The sequence below is a fragment of the Artemia franciscana genome, chromosome 17 (assembly GCF_032884065.1).
Source record: "Artemia franciscana chromosome 17, ASM3288406v1, whole genome shotgun sequence".
In the NCBI taxonomy this organism is placed as follows: Eukaryota; Metazoa; Arthropoda; class Branchiopoda; order Anostraca; family Artemiidae; genus Artemia; species Artemia franciscana.
In genome coordinates this window covers 28,741,535-28,768,481 of record NC_088879.1, presented here as the reverse complement: position 1 = coordinate 28,768,481, position 26,947 = coordinate 28,741,535, and the positions used below count along the sequence as shown (strand labels likewise).

Here is a 26,947-nt window from a genome sequence, read left to right as displayed (position 1 = left end):
CTAGGTAACAAAGGTTCCAGTTATTTGATATACTGGACCCTTCCAATACAATAATATCACGCCCAGGTCGTATCCATGGGGGGGGGCTACTAGGGTTGTAATCCCCCTCCTCTGAAATTTCTGTCTGGCTCGTAAAAAAGTAATAACAATACAAATTTAAATAGATTTTTGGTGCGTCATGTGAAGTTCTTTGTGACCTCCTCCCCGAACAAAAATCCTGGATACGCTCTTGGCCACGCACCTATTTTTATCTGTGCTTTTGGGAATATTGGTTGATAGTTTTTTTCTATCTGGTTTAGTGGCATCTAATTTGAGCCTCCCTCACATTTTGGCAATCATCCCCGGAGACGCGAAAGATTTGCTTTTAGACACAAGGAAGAATATAGGAACAGCTGAGAGGGACAGAAGTTTTCTAGTTGACTCACGTGTTACAAGTTTGAATTTTTGACAGTTTTCTGTCACTTTAGAATATAAACTGTCACCAGAAATTTGACAGAATTTCAAGTGCGGTAAGTTTAAGTAGAAAAGTTTTTGCTAACACTTTCGATTTGACATTTCTAATGTCTTTTTATATCTTCCTGTCAAATTCGTAATGTCATAAAATGACATGTATCATCAAACTACGCTTCGAATAATTTTGTAACAAAATATGTGAAAAAAAAATAACGTAAATATTATGATAGATTTAATTTACCGTAGTTAGGGACTTCATTTTTATCAATGAAGTTAAGTCGTAAATTACGTAAAACTAAACCTCCACATTTTTTATTACCTAACTTAGAGCCTTAAAAGTTTTTTTTGTTTTGTTTATACTCAGTTTGCGCTTAAATGTGACTTTTTTGTGTTTTTTGCTCTAATTTAACATATTAAAATTTTAAACAATTTTGATTTTCTTAAAAAAAAATCAATTTTGCCTGTACACGTAGCTTTAATCAGGTATAGGCTACACACTGGTTTCCTACGTGATACCCGTGCGTACTACTACTACTAATAATAATAACTCACTGCAGCACCAAGCCGCCTGAGGCCAACACAGCTACGTACGATCCTCCTCCAACCTAATCTATTCAAGGCCTGCCTCTTTACACCCTCCCAGGAAGTTCCTATTTCCTTTAAATCTTTATTTATGACATCTTCCTAACCATCAAATTATGACATCCTGGAGAACATCTAGTAAACTTTCGTCCGCTTTTCGGAGTGCCCATGCTTCAGAGCCATATTTGACCACTGTCATCACTGTAGCTTCCAATATTCTAATCTTGGTTTGCAGACTTATTCTTCCTATTCCTGACCCTGAGTCTTAGCTATTCTACTTTTAACATCTTCAGTGCTCACACCGTCTTTACTAATAATACTACCAAGGTAAGTGAAGCTGCCCACCTGATCAATCTTTTCGTTACCCAACGTCACCTTTTCATCTTCACTTATTCCTAGCCTTAGTGACTTAGTCTTCTAAATACTAATTTTCAAACCTATTCTAGCACTCTGAACTGGCAAATCCTGAAATAATAAAAAAAAAAAACTAAAAAAAAACGCTCGGAGTTTGTCTAATCCAATTTAATAATCTATAGGTAGAATCTCTTTTTACTCTATTTAAGGTTTGACATAACATAGTTTTCTAGATGAAAAAGCATGAATGCACTCAAGCCTTTCCATGCAAATAATTAAGTGAATCATAGCTAGGATTTTGGACCCTCCCTCCTCCATCGTAATATAAGTTGGTCGTATTCTTGACGAAAATATCTCAGTTTGGGGCCCCCTCAGAGGTTGTGCTCAGGGACAACTGACCCCTAGCTATGCCAATGCGAATTGACCCTGCCACTTGCAATTGAATGACTTTTCCGAGCTCACCCTAGAATTTCTTAAATTTTCCACATAATCCAATAAATGAGGTGTATTTTAATTAACTTGCGCTTAACCCTCAGAAGGATATCCTATGTATGCGCCTGTATTGGAGCTTTTGTACATTTGTCTGTAGAAAATGTTAGTTTTATTCCTCATTTAGGGCTCTAATTAGGCCTGTATTCCAAGAGATCTGGGGCCTTGGCTATGCTGACATCTGATGATCTTTACGATGTTATGCAACAGTGTTCTGCAAAGTCACCATTTTCATTATTTTGCTGTTTTGACATATTTTGGCCCAAAGGCCGGAATTAGACTCTGATGTGTGTCAACACCCTTAAAACAAAACATGTTTTAAACATTTTTCCTGTTTTATTTCAATAAATATAAAAACATTAAGGAATAGAAATCAGTATGTGTAAATTAAATTAGCAATACAGGGTCATTTATTGTTGTTCCTTGTCAGTAAAGCGCAAATTATATTCTGGGTAAATTACAAATTCAGCGGAAATTACAACCGTTGCACTGAGGGCTCTGAGGGGGGGCGGTTGTCATCCACAAAGAAATAATTGCCAGACCTTTCAGCTACGCTGAACAAAATGGCTATCTCAAAATTTTAAATAGATGTGTTTGGAGAAATGACGGCCGTACGATGGGGGGGGGGGGATTGTTGGCCTCCTTTTGCATTTGACTATTTAAAAGGGCACTATCATTCCAATCGAATGAGCCCTTTTCGAAGTTTCTACGACAACAAATGGCCATCGCAAAATTTCTATCGGATGCATTCGGGGAAAATGCGATGTGGAGGAAGGGGCTATGGCTGCCCTCTTATCATTTTGACTCTTAAAAAGGGCACTAAAACTTCTTATTTCCAATCCAGTGAACCCCCTCTGAAGTTTATACGACCACCCTTTCCTTGAAAACCTAATATGTCCTAAGGGTAAAACTTACAACACTTGCTCCGATGGCTGCGGGGGGTTGTCATCCTCAAAGACATTTTCCAGACACATCAATTATGCTGAACAAAATGGATATATCAAAATATTGATTGGGTGTGTTTTGGGAAATGATGGATGCGGGGGGATTGTTGCCCTCCAATCACTTTTGATTATTAAAAAGGGCACTAGCTCTTACAATTTCCAATCAAATGAACCCTTTTCTAAGTTTCTACGACAACAAACGGCCGTTTCAAAATTTCTATCAGATGCATTTCTGGAAAATACGACGTTTGGGGGGGGGGAGGATATCTTCCCTCTAATCACTTTGACTATTACCAATCCAATAAGCCCCTCCGAAGCTTATACTACCAGCCTATCTATAAAAATCTTGGGGGGATATCTGCCCTCTAATCACTTTGACTCTTTAAAAGGCACTCGAAATTCTGATTACCAATCCAATAAGCCCCCTCCGAAACTTATACTACCACCCTTTTAGCAAAACCTTGAATATTAAAAAGAGCACTAGCCTTCAGTTTCGAATCGAATGAGCTTTTTTCGAATGAGTTTTTACAGCAACTCCTTCCATACGAAGTGCCCTGGTCTAGAAAAAATAATAATAATACATTGTCCCCACGTTGCTCTTTACTTAGGCAGCACTGTTGCGCTGCCTCTGCTAAGAAACTTTCTTCAAACCACTAAAAACTTTAGCGTAACAAGCAAGGGTTGAGGAAGTGACAACCCACGTATTATTCGGAATAATTTCTGTTCCTTTTAAGATTTAGTCTTGCTCCCTCTTTTTAAAATTTGATTGCTGATAAGAGCTTGAAACCTATACAATAGGGCTCTTTGATATGTTGAACATGATGGCGTGATTTTCATTGATCCCTTGACTTTTTGGGGCTTCCCCCGTTTTTTTTTCAAAAACCTGGCAAATCTTCTCTGGTTAAAGATTTTGATGGGCAACCTTAATTTTCATGAATTTTATATATTTGAAATCAACATAAAAAGCCAATTTCTTTTATGTCCCCATTGTTACCAAAATTCTGTATATTAAGAGTTTTAGTTAATATTGGGCCAAGTCACTCCTTACTTACAGTTTTTTGTAAGCCATAAAGAAACCATAAAGAAACCTTTTGTAAGCCAAACCATAAAGAAGCCTGAAATTCAGTGTTTCCACTTTCTTTTTTGAAAAATCCCGAATCAGAGACGAAAAATCCCTAAAAATCCCTTTTTGGTTAAACAATAATCTTTCGAAAAATCCCTCTCATGCTAATCACGACAGTTAGCTACTGGTTTCCTGGTCCACGAAGTCCATCTGTGTGCTTCTGTCTGAGCACCCGATTGTTTTAAATAAAAATCTCTCCGAAAGAACTGAAAAGCACTGGAAGATGCAAACACTATAATTTTTTTTAACAAAAAAAACTTCAAAACTAAATCCCAAAATTTGCATTCTCCTATATCTTATAAAATAAATCCTATAAAATTTGCATAAATAATATATCTTACTTTTACTTTCCTTTTGCTTCTTCTTATTCAACTAGCCAATTCCAATTGCCGCTGTTGAATTTTGAAACAGTTGCCAAGCAATTTTGAAAAAGTTGGCGCGTAGCTCACTATATCGCTCATACTGACGAAAAACAAAATCCTTACAGGGAAAGATAAAAAATTCTGAAGGTGCACCAAACACCAACAAAAATCCTTGAATACACCATCAAAACTGAAAATCCTGAATATCTCTATTTTAGTTGGGAAATCCCTTAATATCTCAATTATCCCTGAAAAATCCCGTATCCCTTTTGGGGTATCCCTTAGAAAGTAATCCCGCGGAAGGCCTAGAAATCCCTCAGAAAGGGATAAATCCCTCAAAGTGGAAACACTGCTGAAATTAAAAGAAAGACTCTTTCCAAGCAACGGCGAAAGGGTAACTGAATAAAAAATCGAACAATGAATGGCAATTCAATACACTAAATCCGAATTAAGATTATTAAATGCTTTTTCAAAAGCCAATCACTTACAGTGTCTGGTATTATTTAAAAATTTACTAAATTGCGAAATATTATAATGTAGAAGATGGCTATATTTGGTGAATCTGACCATCTTAGGATGAAACGCGTTTTCTTCAAATTTGCTAAGTTTCTGTTGCGAGTTCCTCCGTGGACCCGCAACTCCTATTTGATGAAAAAATTTAGCTTGTCTGACCCGTGTGCTAAGTTAGCTGAGCTGAATGTACACATGTGCAATAAGCAAACCGGCCATGAATGGCAAAATGTTGTTTTTTGACGTGGAATTATTTTTGTTTGTATTTTAGAATGTAATTACGATATTTTGTTTCTTTCTTCTTTTTTTTCCTCTTTTTTCAATGTACTTCATCACTTCATTATTTTGTATTATGGGTTATAAGTAAATACATACATACATACATAATGGAGATCAAAAGTACAATGGTGTGAGTTGTCGTACAAGTGTTTGTTCAAGGTGAAATCGAAATTCCTGGGCCTTTAATGTAGCTTCATGGCTTTGTCGATTAAAGATTTTTGTTCCAACAACCCCTTTCCCAATTGTTTGTGAGTTCAAGCAAGTTAGAAGCAACCACTAGAAGAGGGGCTCCTATAAACCTTATTTCCCAATATGAAGCTGGTTTTACCTTTCCCATAGTTGTAAAAGGTCTATAATTTAGTTGAGTTACTGAATGCCATGTTAGGTTGTGTCTTCAAAAAAATTAAATAAATAAAAAAGTAAAATCATTTGGTTACCCAGATTAGTGACATTTTCACCTACCAATTCGACACTTTCCACTGGATATTATTTTGTGGTAGTATCCTTTACTGTTTTTAAACCTACAACTGATTCCAGTAAATTTAAGGGATATCCGTTTCGAAATAAAATGTCTTTTTTGTAATCAAGTTCTGGAACTGTTTGAGCTTTAGAACATATCCGTATCGCACGACTAACCAAGAAAATAACCACTCTTCTTTTTACACAGAAAGGAGGAGGGTAGGGGATGATTAGAAGACAAATTCAAGTCTTCTAAAGGTATATACCTCTTTTAAAGGTATCTTGCAAGTTTTCAGTGAAGCAGTCGAAATTCAGAAATATATAGACCAAAAATTGGCTCTTTATAACGTAGAAAGTAATTTGATTCCCACTTATAAATAAACTTATTAATTCAGATTTTTCTCTTTCGTAACCTAGTAAAATATTAGATGATACCAGACCTCGCAAGCGATTCATTTTTAAAAAAACATTAAATGAACTCAGATATAATTTCTTGAATCGCCATTCATTGTCCGATTTTTTATTCAGTTACCCTTTAACCGTTACTCGGAAAATGTCTTGATTATATTTTAGTGTTTTATAAGGTTTGGTTTTATTTATTTTAGTGGTTATTTTTTACGGTCTTTTTTTATTTTTGCACTGAGGACGGTTGAGCGGAGGTCTTGGCCAAAATATTTGCATTTTATTTTTAATGGCTGCAAATATCCTCGTTTTTCTTCTTTATAAGTTTGTTCTTATCTTGTCGTACCTTAGAGCCCTTAACCTGGGGACTTTAAGGGGTTATTTAAACACCAGGAAAATATTAATTTGTTTGACCTTTAGACTATTTTGAGAAAAATGATTATTTCAGAATTTTGATCAGATGTCTTTGGGGGGAAAAGGTGTGTTGGGGAGGGTGGTTCATTCATTCATTTTGACTCTTAAATTTGGCACCAGGACATTCAATTTCCAATGAAACGAGCCCCCTTCGAAGCTTGTATGACCACTTCTTCCAAATGGTTGCCTTGATTTCAAATTTATAAAACTATTTCCCGTTACACGTTGCTGCAGTCTCGAAAGAAAAAAATTAAAAGAAAACCCCCCATCCCTTGGGAAATTCCCCCCGCGTATTAATAACAATCTAATTTTTCAATTTGAAAGTTTTTGTAAAGTACCACCCGCGGATTATTCTCCCCTCAGAAAATTTCCCCAATACAAGAAATTTCACCCGGAAAATTCCTCTTCTTTGGAGAATCAAGTTCATAAATCGAAAAACACGAAAATGCATTGATTCGATTAACACGGACGTCGATTTTTATTTTTTCAAACGCCATGTTTTCCACGATAGAGTTAATCCCTGACTGAATAAACTGGTCTTTTACCCTATATTCATATAAGTTACGCAATTAATTCAATATAATTAATGAATACATTAATTAATTAGGTGAATATAATTAATTGAATGACAGAGAGTCGGGAAAAGATTCGATTCCTTCTTCAAATTCCGTACATCAGGGGTGTATAAATTAGTCATTACCCCTTCGATTGGATTAACCGAAAATACAGGTACTGTGGGGTATTGTGCTCCCTTTTTATTGCAGAAAAATGTTTCCTTTGAAAAACAAAAGATTCACAATTCATATGTAGGGGCGCCAATATGGAAGAGATTAGGTCTCTCCCCAAGTTTTGAAAAATAACCCTGTTTTTGGTATTTTCACCTTTTTCTATCAACGCCTTATTTCTTATTGGTAAAAATAAGTAAACACTGCCCCTTTCTCTACATTTTGGAAGAGTCATTTTTGTAAATTGGTGTCACTGTTCATATACTCATTGACAGAAAAATAGAGGTGTGGAGCGCATCTTGAGCATTGTCAGGGGATATTCCAGAAGGAGAGGCAAAATCTGCCATGTGGTAGAGGTTTCAAGCCCCAATATAAAAAAAATGTGAAATCTGGTATTTTTCCGAGAAATGTGATCGCAGATTTTTATTTATTTTTTTGCTTGTTGCTCATTTTCCTCACAGATGATTGCACAGAACAAATAGTCCTAAAATATCGAGCGAAGGCTCTTTTGAAAGGCCAATTTACGTTTTAAATAGCAAAAAAGAGTGCACACAGCAAAGTGTTAGTTTCTGCCATCGCTTAGTGCCAATTCTGAGATAATAAATGAACTAAAATTCCCAAATTATATCATTTGGAACTTCCCAGCTTCTAAGACGGTAATAACATACGGAAGCACATTTGCACCTAAAGATGCACGTGGTCACGTGGTCGAAATAAACCGCTAAAACAGAAATTTATTTCGAAGTTCATTCTAACTATGTTTATTTATTTATGGCTTGATAAAATCATGTAGGCCTACTGTTGAAAATAATAATTGGCTTTATAAAATAATACTCAGATATAATTTCTTGAATCGCCATTCATTGTCCGATTTTTTATTCAGTTACCCTTTAACCGTTACTCGGAAAATGTCTTGATTATATTTTAGTGTTTTGTAAGGTTTGGTTTTATTTATTTTAGTGGTTATTTTTTACCGTCTTTTTTTTTATTTTTGCACTGAGGAGGGTTGAGCGGAGGTCTTCGCCAAAATATTTGCATTTTATTTTTAATGGCTGCAAATATCCTCATTTTTCTTCTTTAAGAGTCTGTTCTTATCTTGTCGTACCTTATAGCCCTTAACCTGGGGACTTTAAGGGGGACTTTAAACGAAAAAAACAAGTTTTTTAAATGAAAGTAAGGAGCGACATTAAAACTTAAAACGAGCAGAAATTATTCCGTATATGAATGGGGCTGTTCCCTCCTCAACACACCGCTCTTTACGCTAAGATTTGACTCTTTCTCTCAATTCTACTTTTTAAAATAGTAAAAAACTTTGCCATAAAGAGCGGGGCGTTGAGGAGGGAACAGCCCCTTTCATATTCGGAGTAATTTCTGTTCGTTTAAGTGTTAATGTCGCTCCTTACTTTCATTTAAAAAACTTGTTTTTTTTTTGTTTAATTTTAGGACGCTTTTGAATTAATGAATTTTTTGGTCTTGGCTCTCCGCGCATAAATAATTAAAACGAAATTTGCATATTAATTTTTTTGGGCTAAATGGCTTTTTCATAGTTATAATTGGAAGATTTTGAGAAAAAAGGAGCGAGAGAGGAGGCCTAGTTGCCCTCCAATTTTTTGATTACTTAAAAAGGCAACTATAACTTTTAATTTTTTACGAACGTTTTCATAAGTAAAAAATATACGTAACTTACGTAGCGAACTTCTATATTCGTATGTTTTTATTGCGTATATGAGGGGGCTCACCCCTCGTCGATACCTCGCTCTTTACACTAAAGCTTAAATTTTGTCCCAATTCCTTAAGAATGACCCCTGAATCACAAAGGCCGTAGAATAAATAGTTGAAATTACTAAAAATACTTTAGCGTAAAGAGCGAGGTATTACGAGTAGGTAAACCCCTCATATGCGTAATAATTTCTATTCGTTTTAAGTTTTAATGCTGCTCCTTATTATGCTGCTATTTATTTTTGCATTGTTTTTTAAATAATGCTAGAAAATCCTGCGCCCCCTCCATTGAAGGTTTCCTCAACCATAGGGAATTTCCTCCATGAAAAGATCCTCCCACGTACCCCCCCTCAACTCTCCCCCCAAACCAAAAAAATCCCCCTGAAAACGTCTGTACACATCCCAGTAACCATTACTGTATGTAAACACAGGTCAAAGTTTGTAACTTGCAGCCCCTCCCACGGGGACTGCGGGGGAGTAAGTCGTCCCCAAAGACATAGTTATTAGGTTTTTAGACTATGGTGAATAAAATGGCTATCTCAGAATTTTGATCCGGTGATTTTGGGGAAAAAATGAGCGTGGGAGGGGGCCTAGGTGCCCTCCAATTTTTGGTCACTTAAAAAGGGCACTAGAACTTTTAGCTTCCGTTAGAATGAGCCCCTTCGTGACATTCTAGAACCACTGAGTCGATACGATCACCCCTGGGAAAAAAAACAAACAAAAAAATAAACACGCATCCGTGATTTGTCTTATGGCAAAAATGCGAAATTCCAAATTGTTGTAGATATGAGCTTGAAACTTCTACAAAAAGGTTCTCTGGTACGCTGAATCTGATGGTGTGATTTTCGTTAAGATCGTATGACTTTTAGGGGTTATTTCCCCCTATTTTCTAAAATGAGGCAAATTTTCTCAGGCTCGTTACTATTGACGGGTAAGACTAATCCGAATAAGTCCCTTCCAAAATTTTCAACGATCACCTCTTCCACATGGAGTGGCTGTGAATAAGAAAGCAGAGACACACATATGGGAATTTGGAAACATTTCTGTAATACCTGAATTTGTGCAGATGAACCCGAAAGACCCATCTTCACTCTCTCCTAAGTATACGCCTAACATAACCAAGGGGAAATGGGGATAGTGTCCTTCAAACTAGTATGAAGAAGTCTTCCCCAAGTAAAAGTAAAAAGAATTGCCTAAAGACCTCCTCGGTCATTGACAATTTCTTTTGTTACTCCTTCAACCACTCGAGTTTTTGACTTTATGGACCAGGCACGGAAGGATGCATTTATATTGGTAGGGAAACAGCCGCATTTGCCCCCTTTATTTTCTTATCATGAGTGAGGCTATAAACCAAGACTTAATGATAATTTGAGTAAAAATTGCCCGAAAATTCGGAAAATTTTAGGGCTTCCAGGGGATAACTTCCTTCCCCTGCGAACGTCCCCGTTCGCAGGAGGAATGTATTTATTATGGTTTGTTCTATAACTTTCATTTGTTAATTTTTCATTTTTTTATATGAAGATCAGATCTGCCACCTCCTCAGCCCCTTGTTCTTTATGCTAAAGATTTTTGGGACTCTTAAAATATTTCTTATTCTAATTAGACGGCCCTAGTATCTGCGCAGTAGTTCTTAAGAAAACTGGGATAAACAATCAAACTTTAGCGCAAACAGTAAGGGGATGAGAAGGGGGCTATCCATCTATTATACAGATTAATTTATTTCCGATTTAAGTTTTAATGTTGCGCTTTATTTTTATTTGAGAAGACTTGTTTTCTTATATTTAACTCCTGATCGTTTCAATAGCATACCCTAAATGCGAGGAGGGCTACTGCCTCCTTAGACTGCCTCTTTACTGCCTCCTCTTTACTGCCTCCCTTTCAATTAAAATTTAAGTTTTGCACATCAATTCCTTGAGAAAAACAGCTCGTTTGTTCATATAAAATGAACGATCATCTCAGTTATATGAGGGGTGTTTTCAGCTCCTCTGGCCTCATGCTGAAAAGAAGATATTCACATAAATCTTCCAGGGGGAGGAGAGTTTACTCACCACATTTAGGTGCGCACAGAGGTAACAAAATAACAACTCATCTCCATCCAGCTCAACCCTCATTAAGCCAACAACATGTGCTTGCATATAGCATACAGAAATAGTATCATGTTATTAAGGGCATTATTCAAATTGCCCTTTTGTATATTATGTATCTTCAAGGAGGAAAATATCCTCCTCCTAAGAGGAGGAACCCGTATCTTTGCCTGTGATTTTTATAAAATTTTATTCTAAATGACACGAAGATATGTAGTAGGGGCAAAGACGGGATTAAGGGGGGGGGGGGGTATTTATAGATAAATTAACAACACTAAGAGTCACCACTATGACAGACTTACGCCAATATTTACATTAATAGTTTTACTAGTCAAAGATGTCCTTAATTTGTACATAGCAAATTCTTTTTAATTTTTAGTGTAACTTTTTAATGGAGTTTATCAAACAGTTCGTGGTAACGAAGTGTAGTAACCGAAACCCTAAAAAAACCGAACTTTGATACCAAGAGTTACATGAAAAGAATCACATTTTTGTTCTGATTTTAAATATAATATTTTTCATCAAGTTTAGTCTAACCCATCAAAAGTTATGGGCCTGCAAAATGTGCCTTATTTTAGAAAATAGGGGGAAATACCCCCTAAAGATCATAGAATCTTAAAGAAAATCACATCATCAAATTCAGCACATCTGATAACCCTACTGTAGAATTTTCAAGCTCCTATCTACAAAAATGTGGAATTTTGAATTTTATCCCAGAAGACAGATTACGGATGTGTGTTTATTTGTTTGTTTGTTTTCTTTTTTTCCCCAGGGGTGATCGTATCGACCCAGTAGTCCTAGAATATCACGAGAGGGCTGATTCTAATGTAAATTGAAAGCTCTAGTGCCCCTTTTGAGTGACCAAAAAAATTGGAGGGCACCTAGACCCCCTCCCACGCTCATTTTTCCTAAAGTCACCGGATATTTTATTATGAGTTAGCCATTTTATTCAGCATAGTCAAAAAACCTATAAGAATGTCTTTGGGGCCGACTTACTCCCCCACAGTCTCCGTGGGAGGGGCTGCAAATCAAAAACTTTGACCAGTATTTACACATAGTAATGGTTATTGGGAAGTGTACATACACTTTCAGGAGGATTTTTTGGTTGGGGGAGGGATTGTGGGGAGGGGGTTGTGTAGGGAGAACTTTCAATGGAGGAATTTGTCATGGGAAGAGAACTCCCATGAAGGGGGCGTTGGATTTTTGAGCATTTTTTTTTTAAAGAGCAATGAAAAAATAAATAGGAAAAAGTTTCTTCAACTGAAAGTAAGGAGAAGCATTAAAACTTATAACGAACATAAATTATTACGTATATGAGGGGTTCACCTCCTCCTGACACCTTGCTCTTTACGCTAAAGTATTTTTTATTAATTTCAACTATTTATTCTATGGCCTTTGTGATTCAGGGGTCATTCTTAAGGGACAGGGACAAAATATAAGCTTTAGTGTAAAGAGCGAGGTATTGAAGAGGGGGTGAACCCTCCCCCATATACTTAATAAAAACATACGAATTTAGAAGTTCGTTACGTAAGCTAATTCGTAGATTACATATATTTTCACTAATAAAAACGTTCGTAAAATTTAAAGTTCTAGTTTCCTTTATAAGTAACCAAAAAATTCGAGGTAACTAGGCCTACTCCCTGCTCCTTTTTTGCTCAAAATCGTCCGATCAAAACTATGAGAAAGCCATTTATCCAAAGAAATAAATTAATATGCAAATTTTTTTTTTTTAATCATTTATGTGCGGAGAGCCAAAATCAAAACATACATTAATTCAAAACGTTCAGAAATTAAATAAAAAAATAAGTTTTTTTAACTGAAAGTAAGGAGCGACATTAACACTTAAACGAACAGAAATTACTCCGAATATGAAAGGGGCTGTTCCCTCCTCAACGCCCCGCTCTTTATGGCAAAGTTTTTTACTATTTTAAAAAGTAGAATTGAGAGAAAGAGTCAAATCTTAGCGTAAAGAGCGGTGTGTTGAGGAGGGAACAGCCCCATTCATATACGGAATAATTTCTGCTCGTTTTAAGTTTTAATGTCGATCCTTACTTTCAGTTAAAAAAACTTGTTTTTTTTTAATTTAATATCAGTAAAGTTCAATAGCAGAGAAACATTCAGAATATTTTGAGATAGGGGGGGGGGGGAGAGGAATAAAAGGTAAATAATTTGAGTAGACTAAGAGGCACTCCTATGACTGGTTCTCCCCGACATTTAGGTGTAGGGTTCAAGTCAAGTTGTCATTAATTTGTACACGTTAAATTTGTTTTCATTCTTAGTGTAATTTTTTAATTGAATTTTATATTAGTAAAATTTGTAGCAGTGGCATATTCAGGAATAATAATTTGAGTAAACTAAGCTCCATATCTGTAACTAACTTGTACGGAAATTTATATTTAAAAATTTCTTAAAGGCAAAATTATCCTTAATTTTTACATAGTAAATTATTTTTCATTCTTAGTTTTTCATAAAATTTTCTATTAGTAAAGACTTGTAGCAATACAAAATTAAGAGACTTGTGAGGTAAGGGGGAGCAGAACACTTTGACTAAAATAAGAACCACACCTATACCCGATTTTTACGTTTAAACATTTGTTAATGTTCGAGTTGTCCTTAATTTGTACATACTAAATCCTTTTTTATTCTTAATTTTTTTACAGAATTTTCTATTAGTAAAAATATATAGCAGTGACATATTAAGGATTTTGTGAGGTAAGAGGGGCGAGGCTGGAAGGTGAATAATTAGTCTGGGCTATAGATCACATCTATAACATTTAAAGATGTTTCCTTAATTTGAACATAATAAATTCTTTGTCATTCTTAGTTGTTTTTGTTATTGAATTTTAATTTAGTGAAGATGTCTACACAACTTAGTGACATATTCAGGATGTTGTGGATGTGGAGAAAGGGGCTTCAAGGTGCTAGGGAAAAGTGGTTCAGGGTGGACAGCTTGACAAAACTCAAAAACAATTTTAAAACTGATTAACACTGATATTCATATTACAAAAGCATAAAACTATTTTTTTTTCATTTTAATATAATAACTTCTTTCTTTCTCAGTCTTTTGTAAAATTTTTGTTTGGTCGTTTACGATATTAGATTATTCTAGAACCTTAGACCTATTCTCCTGAAACCTTGAGTCAGAACAGATTCAATTTCAAAAAGCCAATGTTTTGAGTTTTCTATTTTAATAGTCTTCAATATGCTGACTTTACTAAAGTAACTATTAGTAATTTACTATTATTCAATCAACATACCCACATTAGCATATTTTTTTATGCAACCTCAATGAATATTAAAAATATTGAATTGGAATTATATATTCCAGTGAAATAATTGATTAAGCGGGTATTTTGAATAGGCCTATGCTCGTTAGGTAATTACCCCATATAGATTATCTCTTTTCGAGAAAGCTCATTATACAGATTATAATCTTACAATAAATTCTTCGAAATACTAAGGACAGTGGAATTGATCTGATTTTATGGATTGGTTAAGCGGAATATTACTCATTTATATATATCATAAGAAATCAGGAAAAATCAAGAATTCAATTTTTAATCGAGATACCTCCATTTGCAGTTTTTGGTATTACCGGACGCTAAATTATAAAATAAGAGGTATTCAGCAAAAAAAAAGTTAAAAAGGTATGGTACTAAATGACAGTAACGGTACTAATTTGGCACTTAATCACTAAATCACTTGAGGAGTTTTCAATTAAGGGGGAGATTTTTTCAGACGAAATGCGTTGCAATCTTTCAGTGGGTTAATGTTTTATTATGGATAGTATCACCGATAGGCTATCAGATATGGAAAATAGTAGGCTGTCTGTTAACCATTTATTATCTACCTCCACTTCTAATGATAATTTAATAGAAGGAAATAATACGCAAGATGATATTATTTTTTTTTTCATTTTGGAATTGACTTACTTGACTTAATGCTCCTGCCGAAATGCTTCCGACGTCGAGAGTGATGCTACATGGTGTCTCCATTTGGACCAGTCTCTTGCAAGGATGTGGACATCCTCCTGAATATTTGCCATGACTAAGAAGGCACCTGTCGTGTCCTTCCATCTGGTTGGGGGACGACCTCTTGGGCGTTTCCTGCCGTGCAGCACGGGATCAAAGTCAAAAATCGTTCGTGCGGGAGTGTCGGGGGGCATGCGAAGGATATGTCCGTACCAGCGTAGTGTTCGTTGGGCGAGTTGGACTGAGAAGGGCGTTTGAGCAGTTAACGCCAGGAGGTTCTCATTGCTAACAGAATCGTGCCAGCGTAGTCCTTCAATGCGGTGAAGATGTTTTGTTTGGGCTATATTTACGGTGCTAAGCACAGATTTAGTGGCAGGCCAGGTTTCGGCTCCGTAAAGAAGCACGGATCCCACCGAAGCATTGTATATGCACATCTTGGTCCTACGGCTGATAGAAGGTTCCTCCAAAGGGCACCTAGTCTTCCCGCTATTGCTGAGGCTTTGGCAATTTGGTGCATTAGATCTTTAAAGATTGATCCGTTATTTGAGAGGATAGAGCCAAATTATTTAAATTCCTCGACAATCTCAGCTGGTTTGTCACCGACCACTAGGACTGGCGGGGGACGTGGCGAGTTACGGGGTTCAACAAACACCACTTTTGTCTTCTGCCAATTAATCGACACCCCTATCTTTAAAGCTTCATCAGCAAGGATCTGTAGGGCTTCTGTGAGCTTCGACGGGGAATCGGAGACAAGAGCAAGGTCATCGGCATAGTCAGCATCTGAAAGTACTCTATCACCGTAATGCAACCCAAACTGGAGGCGGTTTATGGTCCGAGCCATAATGTAATCGATGACACAATTAAATAGTTCTGGGGCAGCAGCACAACCCTGACGGACTCCAGTATTGATTTCAAAAGATGAGCTGCGTCTGCCATTGACTTGCACGCAGCACGCAGTATGAGCCACAGTTATTGCCGGTCGACATAATCGAAAGCAGCCTGGAAATCCACAAAAACAATTTTGGAATTGTCAAGGCTGAGTTAAAAATTGTCAAGGCATTGAATTAAAATGGAATTTTTCGAAGTTTTGCTCATTGAAAATATTTTCATGTAGTAATAAAGACGAAAATGTTCAATGTTCTACGAGACGTTAAACGTTGCAATAGAGACAAAAATGTGGTACTGTTCTAAAAACTTCACAATTATGAAACAATCCAAAAAGAAATCTTAGAAAATTACAATTTGTCTGGAATAAAAACAAATCTGAAAAAATTCCATGGAGGAGGGGGGGGGGGCAAAAATATTTTTTATTTATCTTGTTGGTGTACAATTGTTGTCGTTTAGTATTGTTCTTGGTAGTTGGAACTTGCAAAGGATACTGGTGTTTTTTCCAAGACTACACTACCTTTTCAATGACGAAAAAACTAAGTGTTCCAAATAGGGATAGGTCCTTTTATTGGACAGTGAAACAAAATATATACAAAAGCTACCCTAGTGAGGATAAAGACTGAATATGTCATCGAAATATCTAGAGTTTTTGTATATATTTGTTTTACTGTCTTATAAAAGGTCCCATCTCTCTTTGGAACTCTTATTTATTTGCAAAGGATACTCAAAAAATAAGTAGTAGCTCAGTGACCATTTCTATGACGAAGTAAATAAGAGTTCCAAATAGGGATAGGTCGGTCCTTTTATTAGACAGTGAAACAAATACATACAAAGCGACTCTAGTGGGGACGAAGACTGACTATGTAAGTCTTCTTGACTCATCTAGAGTTTTTGTATATATTTGTTTTACTGTCTTATAAAAGGTCTCGTCTCTGTTTGGAACTCTTATTTATTTGCAAAGGATACTGAAAAAATAAGTAGTAGCTCAGTGACCATTTCTATGACGAAGTAAATAAGAGTTCCAAATAGGGATAGGTCGGTCCTTTTATTAGACAGTGAAACAAATATATACAAAAGCGACTCTAGTGGGGATAAAGACTGACTATGTAAGTCTTCTTGACACATCTAGAGTTTTTGTATATATTTGTTTCACTGTCTAATAAAAGGACCCATCCCTGTTTGGAACTCTTATTTGTTTGCAAAGGATACTGAAAAAAAGTGGTGGGTCAGTGACGTTGCAAATCAACACTACTGCCATAATAATTTAAGGCTTTCTTTGACCAAAGCAAGAGAGAACAAACTCGATTTCCTCAAAGTTCATTCCTCAGTAAATGTTTTTCCAGTTCTTATTTTCTATTTATTGTAGCCCTCCTGCCCCTTAAAACAATATCAAAAATTGTTGAAATTCAAATTTAGGGCTGACCAAATTTAGTTTAAATTCTTTTTGATACATTTTAAATCTTTTAGATTATTTTTACATGGAACACTTCTTTTCAAATAATTCAAAAGATTCTGATACACAATGCAGCTTGGAAGAACGAGCAAAATTCTCCAAAAGAAGGGGAAGTCTGCCAAAAGAGGGATTGAGAGTTTTAAAACAGTGGTTGTTTGAACATAGATATAACGCATACCCAACAGATACAGAGAAATATATGTTAGCCCAAGAAGCCGGTTTATCCGTGCTGCAGGTAAGCAGGGTTTCAAGAAATATATTCATTTTTTTTTATTTATATCGGTTTATTTTATCCGTATTTTGTCAATTTGCATATATTTTGGATTATATTAGTCCAAACGGCGAAAACTATTATTTCACTTATATCTGTTTTTGTTTTATTTTTTCTAGCATCAACACATGTTATTTGCCTAAAAATGCCGGTTTCTATGCGTTACCTGGCCAATTTTCTTTTTAGCCCATTGGCGCATATTAGCCCAGCATGGCAGCGCCGCATGCAAAAGTCGGTAATGGTTGCGCCCACGACATATCATAGTTACAATAAAATCTAAATTGTATGCGAATACAGGGTTGTCGTTGATCTTTCTCAGTGCTAAACTATTGTATTGGCTAGTTTCAATATTTATTGAAAACTATAATTTTATTGCTAGAATAATGTAAAACTGTGATTTAAAAAAGCTGAGGCACGGTGTTTAGAGAGAGAGAGAGAGAGAGAGAGAGATCGGTGTATTTAAAAACTATCGTAGCATAGCTAAATTCAGTTTTGCACAAAAACCATACATTTAAACAAAAATCACACACTATCATTGTGAATGAGCCCCAAGGTAAGGGTAAATAACCGTTCAACTGCAAATATAAACGATGGTTTGTAACACGATAAAGTGATATTCAAAACTCGCCCCTTAAACGAAAAATTGATGGGTTCAATCTCATCTTCTTATTATTTTATTTGGCTATGATGATAGTTAAGAGTTTGTATCTTTTTCCAAAAAGAATCGTATCTGCTTTCCTCAAATGGAAAACTGTTGGGATGTATTGGTTTTAATGTCAGAATTATTTTTCCTATTATAGTTAAAATTTTGTATTTTTCCCAAAAATTTTATGTCTGCTTTCCTCAAATGGAAAACAGTTCGGATGTATTGGTTTTTATGTCAGAATTATTTTTCCTATTATAGTTAAAATTTTGTATTTTTCTCAAAAATCTTATATCTGCTTTCATCAAATGGAAAACTGTTGGGATATATTGGTTTTTATGTCAGAATTATTTTTCCTATTATAGTTAAAAAATTTTATTTTTCCCAAAAATTTTATATCTGCTTTCCTCAAATGGAAAACTGTTGAGATGTATCGGTTTTTATGTCAGAAATATTTTTCCTATTATAGTTTGTATTGATTTTGGTTTTTATAGTTTGTATAGTTTGTACAGATGTATTGGTTTTTATGTCAGAATTATTTTTCCTATTATAGTTCAGAGTTATTTTTCCTATTATAATTAAAACTTTATATTTTTCCCAAAAATTTTATATCTGCTTTCCTCAAATGGAAAACTGTTGAGATGTATTGGTTTTATGTCAGAATTATTTTTCCTATTATAGTTTGTATTTATTTTGGTTTTTATAGTTTGTATAGTTTGTACAGATGTATTGGTTTTTATGTCAGAATTATTTTTTCTATTATAGTTCAGAGTTATTTTTCCTATTATAGTTAAAATTTTGTATTTTTCCTAAAATTTTATATCTGCTTTCCTCAAATGGAAAACTGCCGGGTCATAGAGAATTTGATGTCAGAATTGTTTTCATATTTTAGTGTCCAGGCAAAAACTATCTTTGTTCACATATTAGTTCGTAAATAAAAGTAAAAAAACAAAAATGTTTTTACCAATTTTTTTATTGCTCACACAGTGAGTAATCATCTGACTCGCATCTTGTGATTCACGTGTAAAGTTTATGTTCACTACGCCCTCTTTTTAATTAACTCAACCCCTCTCAATTACCTCTTTTTAATTACCTTTCGACGATATTTCTGGTCGAATTGAAACTAAACGTAAACTGAGTTTTGGTGCTAAATAATTCTAGCTATGTCTGCAAGTATTTTATAGCTATGTAGGATGCCAGGAAATGCAGAACAAAGTAGTCTCTGTCCCTGACTTAGGGAAGAATAAGATCCACTTCCGCTAAGGTCTTTAAGAGTTGTTGTCGCTGGATGACATGCAGTATGTCAATAATTCTTCGATTTACTGAATCTCTTTTTAACATGCAACATTTTCTGGTACTAATACAGGAATCAACTTCCTGGTTCAAGCAGTCCCCCCTCCACCAAATCTCATTTACCAATGTTTTCCGTATATCCGTATATATATATATATATATATATATATATATATATATATATATATATATATATATATTTATTTATTATATATACATATATATTTATTATATATATATATATATATATTTATTTATATTTATTTTTATATATATATTTATTTTTGCGGTATCAAGTTGCATCCCCATTGAAGCAGTAAACTATATACAGGATTTTTCTAAGTAACGCAAGTAACAAAACAAGCATAATTTGCCTGAAAAGAGTGGTGAGTTTTTTTTTTTTTTTTTTTTTTTTTTTTTTTTTTTTTTTTTTTAACAAAACTCATAGAAAGAACCGAAACTTTGCGTCCCTGAGTATACACTTGGATCAGAGAGATGTGCTTCTTCGTACTTTCTGTCATGTTTTTGCCTAGTTAAGAGCTATTTTTGTGAACTTTTCATCGAAATAGGCCTTCTTTTGTGCAACAAAATCCATAGAAAATAAAATGACGACTGCGCTTTCTAGCCGGAAATGGCAAGGGCATATACCCCTTCCCCCTGGAAAATCCCCCCGCGACTGGCTAGTCTTCAATCCCTTTCGACTTGTAAAAACAGGAATAGAACTCTCAACTTCTGATACAATGAGCGCCCTCCGAAGTTTCTACGACCATGAGGTGGAGGTTGGAATGAGAAAGCGACAATCTCCCTCCTACACGGAAGAAATTCTGCTCATTTTGGGTTTTAGTGTTACTTTTTACTTTCATAATAATAGCGTAGACCACAAATACTCCCAGAAATCAAGATGGACTAAATATCAATTTCACATTTTTGATGCGCTTTTAAAATGATATTCCATCGCTCTTGATTTCTGGGAATTCTATCTAATTAGGTGTTGAATTGTATGAGTCAGTCTTTGAACTTCAAATACATTTTTTCTCTCCAATCACGGCTGAATTCCCTCAACTTATGTGAAGTAAATATATCTCTACGCAAATACTTTTGTGATCCTAACTAATTTCGAGAAAAGAATAATGGAAACGGTTTTAGGTTTTTGATAAACTGATTTTTGCAACTAAATCCAATGAGTATATCTAGTTGTCCCGTTTCTACACTTCCCCCTTTTTAAAGACCTCTGCAACCTTCTTTTTTTTAAGTTTCCCTTAACTACTTTAGGAAAAATTGAATCACAAGAACCTGTGACTCGTCTTTGAGGGTCAGTCCTTGGTTTTTATTAAATAAAAAAAACAAGTTTTTTCAACTGAAAGTAAGGAGCGACATTAAAACTTAAAACGAACAGAAATTACTTCGTATATGAAAGGGGCTGCTTCCTCCTCGACGCCCCGCTCCTCTCGCTAAAGTTTGATTCTTTCTCTCAACTCTTCTTTTTAAAACAGTAAAAAACTTTAGCGTAAAGAGTGGGGCGTTGATGAGGAAGCAGCCCCTTTTATATACGAAGTAATTTCTGTTCGTTTTAAGTTTTAATGTCGCTCCTTACTTTCGGTTGAAAAAACTTGTTTTTTTTATTTAATTTCTGAATGTTTTTGAATCAATGCATGTTTTGATTTTGGCTCTCCGCAGAGAAATAATTAAAACGAAATTTGCATATTTTTTTTTTTTGCTAAATGGCTTTCTCATAATTTTGATAGAATGATTTTGAGAAAAAAAAAAGAGCGGGGGAGGAAGCCTAGTTGCCCTCCAATTTTTTGGTTAATAAAAAAGGCAACTAGAACTTTTAATTTTTTACGAATCTTTTTATTAGTAAAAGATATACGTAACTTATAAACTAGCTTACTTAAAGAATTTTTTATTCTCATGTTTTTATTACACATATGAGAGGGTTTGCCCCCTCGTCAGTACCTCTCTCTTTACACTAAATCTTAAATTTTGGCCCAATTCATTAAGAATGACCCCTGAATCACAAAAGCCGTAGAATAAATAGTTGACATTACTAAAAATACTTTAGCGTAAAGAGCGAGGTATTAGGAGGAGGTGAGCCCCTCATATGGGTAATAATTTCTGTTCGTTTTAAGTTTTAATGCTGCTCTTTACTTCCAGCTGAAAAAAACTTTTTCATATTTATTTTTTCATTGTTTTTTTTTTTTAAATAATGCTAGTAAATCCTGCGCTCCCTTCATGGAAATTTTCTTCCCCCATGACAAATTCCTCGATGGAAAGTTCCCCCAGTATATCCCCCTCTTTTCAACCCCTCCCCCCAACCAAAAAATCCTCCTGAAAACACCTGTACACTTCCCAATAACCATTACTATATGCAAGCACTGGTCAAAGTTTGTAACTTGTAACCCCTCCCACGGGGACTGTGGAGGAGTAAGTCGTCCCCAAAGACATAGTTATAAGGTTTTTCGACTACGTTGAATAAAATGGCTATCTCAGAATTTTGATCTGTTGACTTTGGGAAAATAATGAGCGTGGGAGGGGGCCTAGGTGCCCTCCAATTTTTTTCGTCACTTAAAAAGGGCACTAGTACTTTTCATTTCCGTTAGAATGAGCCCTCTTGCAACATTGTAGGACAACTGGGTCGATACGATCACCCCTGGGAAAAAGAAAAAAGAAAAAAGAAAAAAAAAAAATAGTCACGCATCCGTGACTTGCCTTCTGGCAAAAAATACAAAATTCCACATTTTTGTAGATAGGAGCTTGAAACTTCTAAAGTAGGGTTTTCTGATACGCTGAATCTGATGGTGTAATTTTCGTTAAGATTCTATGACTTTTAGGGGGTGTTTCCCCTATTTTCTAAAATAACACAAATTTTCTCAGGCTCGTAACTTTTGGTGCGTAAGACTAAACTTGATGAAACTTATATATTTAAAATCAGCATTAAAATGCGATTCTTTTGATGTAGCTATTGGTATCAAAATTCCATTTTTTAGAGTTTTGGTTTCTATAGAGCCGGGTCGCTCCTCACTACAGTTCGTTACCACGAACTGTTTGATTTTTGTCTTGTGTCAGTGCGTAAGAGAAATTAGAACTAAGTATATGGTACTTCTATAAATATACGTGTATTCCCTTCGTAAATACCAAAAACAAGAAGAACAATAGGGGATTATTTTCGCAAGACCGTGGGAAACTAATTAGAATGAATATTTCGGCCCTATGTCCAAGGACCGTCCTCAGCAAGACATAAATATATAAGAAGAAAAACTTACAACAAGATATAACCAATACAACTAAAATGAAAAAAAATTCAAAACAGTTCCAGCATCCTTACTTCAGTGAAGTTCAACCAGGACCAGGACTATATCCCTATTGCTCTTTTTGCTTTTGGTGTTCATGATGGAAAGGCAGTGTGGGGTTCGTCACTATTTACCCCCTTCATACCCCAAAAATAATTCTGATTATTGTATGAACTATTCAATTTTGGGTAATCAGGTGCAAATACTATCCTTCTAGACTAGCTGCAACGAAGTCAACATTCTTACTTGAGTTTTATGTAGGCTTTCATTTAAATTGGATATTAATTTCGTTTAATGATGAATTTGCCGATTAGAGGATCTAATATCATTGACACCCTAAGTGAGTGCTGCCCCCCCTAGATGGGTGCAAGAGCGATTTACGGGAGCGATGATGCCCATGGGTGTATTATAGTGATGACAGTCATGGTTTTTTTTTCTGTTTTTCACTCTTTTTTAAAAAAAATATTGGTCACTATTGGCGCCCTTGTCACATCCCCCCAAAGATTTTGCTTATTGGCGCCCTTGTAACATCTTCCCAAGATTTTGCTTATTGGCACCCTTCTCACATTCCCCCCTCCCAATATTTTGCTCTAGATCCGCCCGTGCCTTTCACACTTTTATAGCTTAATGACTTTCACGCTATCTACTCTTACGGAGCAAATTTTGTCCTCATCGTATGCAGTGCCAAGCAGACTCGAGTACTAAATACAATTATACGTTGTGTAAGTTTATGTTATGCTATAGAAAAGGCAATATAGAAGCAGCTAAAAGGAATTTTAGGATAAGCAATCAGCAAATTTAGGAAATTAAACAAACAAACTTGGTGGAAACTAAATAAACAAAGTGATGGGTGTATTATAGAGATTACAGATATACCACAAATGCTGAATCCCAGTGACTTAAGATTACTACTGACATTAACCTACCCTAGCGAGTAGTTGGCACACTAGACTTGAAATCCTTTGTCTGTGAGGGCGGCGGTTTGAGTCCAGGTGTTATTGGTTTGAAACGGGAATCAGTGGCACAGCTTCGTAAGCTCAGCCAATCCCAATCCAGCTCGAAATGGGTACCTGGAGAAATTTGGGAAAGGTAAACAGGAAGGATGTGCGAAAGCACAGGAGGCTGGCCCCAAACTCCCATTGCACTTCCTGGCTGAAGGGTCATGACATGAAGATCGGCACCGGCGGTAGGGACTACTTGGACTACTCTTTTTCTATGACTATCCATCTTAGTTCTATCCTAGGATGGAAAGGTGACATGCTATCTATCAACAACTGAAATAACGTTATTTTTATACAATTCTGAAAAAGGCTAATGTCAGCTTTGCCTCTCACTAAGCCTATCTGTCTTGGCCTTTCCTCCAATTAGCCATGGCTTGGTGGCAACTTGATTTTAATTCAAAGGGACAAAAAAGTCCAGTACTGCATTCTTTACCTTTTTTATACCTTAGTGACAAAGATAGAACAATTTCCTGATTAACAGCAGAGTATATATGATAATAGAATAAAATATATTTTCAAATGTTTAAGCTTTTTTCTATTACCTTTTAATTCTGAGTTCAATAAACAGTTTCATTACTTCTAACATCAACGTTTTTAATTTAAATTCTCTTATTATATTTTACGAGGAAGGCAAACAATTAATATGTATATCTTTCGAATTAATTGCTATTAAAATTCAGAAGGAGTTGACGTCAAGGAAAGCTGAGTAATATTTTTGTTGAAAAGGGATGGTGGACGATAAATATTTAGGAGCGAATGATATAAATATCCTGCCCCCATACTTTCCCACCTAGGAATAGTAACTGTTAAAAAAAAATCCTAAGTTTCCTAAGCCGCTGAAAATAATTTAATTGTTTTGTTGTGGCTTTTCATTACCAAACTGTACATTTAATTTTGCATTTTTGTAGAAGATTTAAGTTGAAAGTGGCTAAAGCTTCTAAGGAAGCGGCATTATTATTTACTTTTTATATTTCAGGTGTGCAATTGGTTTATAAACGCCAGACGTCGTCTTCTACCAGAGCTTTTAAAAAGAGATGGTCAAGACCCGAACAAATTCACAATCACCCGTCGAGGTCGAAAACCTCGATATCAACCAAATACTGCTGATGAATCATCGTCTTGCAGCTCTTATCACGAATCATCAACAACCAACTATGTCTTACCTCAAATCGAGCCTTCATGTTCACTAGGTTGCCCCTGTGGGTGTGTATTTAGTGAATATCATGTTCCCCAAGAAAATTTTGAAACAAGGGTAACTCCTCCTCCAAGCCCACCTGACGAAGCGAACTTTGATTATTTATATTTATTAGTGGATGCTGCTGTTCGAAGCGCTGATAGTGTCGTAGAGTTTGCCAATTCTGGCTATTAGTGATTAAAGAAAAGATGGTGATATTATGAGCCTAAATAAGGTCAGTTATAACGGTATGCCCCACATAGGCCCCTTGATAGTGTCAGGGAGGAGAAAGGCTAATAATAATAACAAACGGTATACATCGATATTAGATGACTTAAATACAATACACTGGCTGAAAATATCTTCTATAGATTTTTTGTTTTTGAGATTAGAGCGCTCATTCTGTTTAATATTGCTTAAAGTACTGCAACTACTACTAACAACTCGCCGCAGCACCAAGCCGCCTGAGGCCAACACAACTACACACGCTCTTCACCCATCCTTATTTATTCAGTCTACCTCTTTACACCCTCCCAGGAAGTTCTCATTTCCTTCAAATCTTTCTTTGTGACATCCTCCCACTCCAACCGTGGACGACCTGCTTTCCGTTTAGCCCTAGACGGTTGGCCGAAAAGGACAATCTTCGGCAATCTGTAACCCTTCATCCGCAGAATGTGCCCTAACAATCTCAACCTTTCTTTTATTGTAGCACCAGAAAGCGGGATCGAGCCACACTTTTCGTACAGCCTACTGTTTGAAACACGGTCACTCAGCCGGGTACACACAACAATTCCTAGGTAATTTCTTTGGAAAACATCTAGCAAATGTTGATTTGATTTTCGGAATACCCATGCTTCCGAGGCATATTTGACCACTGTCATCACTGTAGCTTCCAAAATTCTAATCTTGGTTTGCAGGCTTACCTTCCTATTCTTCCAAACTCTTTTTGACTGTGAAAAAACGCCCTGAGCCTTGGCTCTTCTACTTTTAACATCTTCACTGCTTCCACCGTCTTTACTAATTATGCTACCAAGGTAAGGGAAGCTGCCAACCTGATCAATCTTTTCGTTACCCAACGTCACCTTTTCGTCTTGACTTATTCCTAGCCTTAGTGACTTAGTCTTCTTAACATTAATTTTTAAACCTATTACGGTTTAAAAAGTAATTTTTAAACATTATTTTGCTTAAAAGAGTGCCTTAAACTACTTTTTGTTTAAACTTGTGCCTTAAATTCTTATTTAAAACTTTTGAGCTAACTTTCATGGGGCTTTAATGCATACTCTCATAACCCTCTTATAAATGACTTAAAACATTGTACGAAGGTTGAAATTGCAAACTTGTAGAGGCAGAATGAGAAAACAATAAGAATGAAAAAGTGGCAAAACTCTCATCAAGAGTTTACTATATCCTTTTTCAGTTTTTTCTTGTTTTCAGTTTTATATCCTTTTTCAGTTTTTTCCTCTACTACAACATTACATTCTCTACAACCGGTTTTGATAAATCTTAATCTGAACTTTGAATATGAATTTTAAATACGATGGATAAGAGATGTGTTGTGGTATACCATTAGCTAGTTAATCGTGCTAAAAAAAGGCTTATATTATCACCACTTCTTCAACTTTTAGAAAAAGAGAACTAGTCATAAAAATTGTAAGAGAAGAAAGGCTCAAATTCGTGTTTATTTTTTAGTCGTACCTGTTTTGTTAAATTTTACAGAATAGACATAATCTAGATGGTTTTAATTAATTTTGTTTTCGCGTGTATTGAACGTTCTAGGGCATAACAGGAGCGCCAGTTCAAGTAGGGGCCGTACTCTCCTAGACTTTGACCCCGCCCACTTAATTTTAAAATAATCTTTTTACAATTTTCTGTGAAAAAAAGGAAAAAGGCTCTTCGTCCTAAATTTCAAAATATATCTTTTTTGCATATTTATCTTTAAAACTTGGAAATTCCTTGCCGCTTAACTTTTTCGTGGATGGGCAACTTTGGGGCAAGATAGACAATTGATTGGCAATGAACGCATTTTAGTATCTAACTCAAAGAGAATAGAAAACTCGTAAGAAT

The 26,947-nt window shown here is 35.5% G+C and overlaps 2 protein-coding genes across 5 annotated transcripts; one reads left to right on the top strand and one right to left on the bottom strand.

Moving 5' to 3' along the window:
* Nucleotides 1-358: 358 nt before the first annotated feature.
* On the top strand, nucleotides 359-26,623 carry LOC136038112 (homeobox protein TGIF1-like). 4 transcript variants are annotated; one of them, XM_065721129.1, is made up of 3 exons: nucleotides 359-509; nucleotides 17,226-17,446; nucleotides 24,686-26,623. In XM_065721129.1, the coding sequence occupies exons 2-3, from the start codon at nucleotides 17,237-17,239 to the stop codon at nucleotides 25,076-25,078; spliced, it is 603 nt and encodes a 200-aa protein (XP_065577201.1). In that variant the 5' UTR covers nucleotides 359-509; nucleotides 17,226-17,236; the 3' UTR covers nucleotides 25,079-26,623. The 4 variants fall into 4 exon arrangements, with proteins under 4 accessions (XP_065577201.1, XP_065577204.1, XP_065577205.1 ...); XM_065721132.1 differs by lacking the exon at nucleotides 359-509 and adding an exon at nucleotides 6,097-6,139; XM_065721133.1 differs by lacking the exon at nucleotides 359-509 and adding an exon at nucleotides 7,969-8,035.
* Nucleotides 14,837-15,304, bottom strand: LOC136037532 (uncharacterized). The gene has a single exon (XM_065720253.1). It carries the CDS (start codon nucleotides 15,302-15,304, stop codon nucleotides 14,837-14,839), a length of 468 nt encoding a protein of 155 aa, XP_065576325.1.
* Nucleotides 26,624-26,947: the final 324 nt, after the last annotated feature.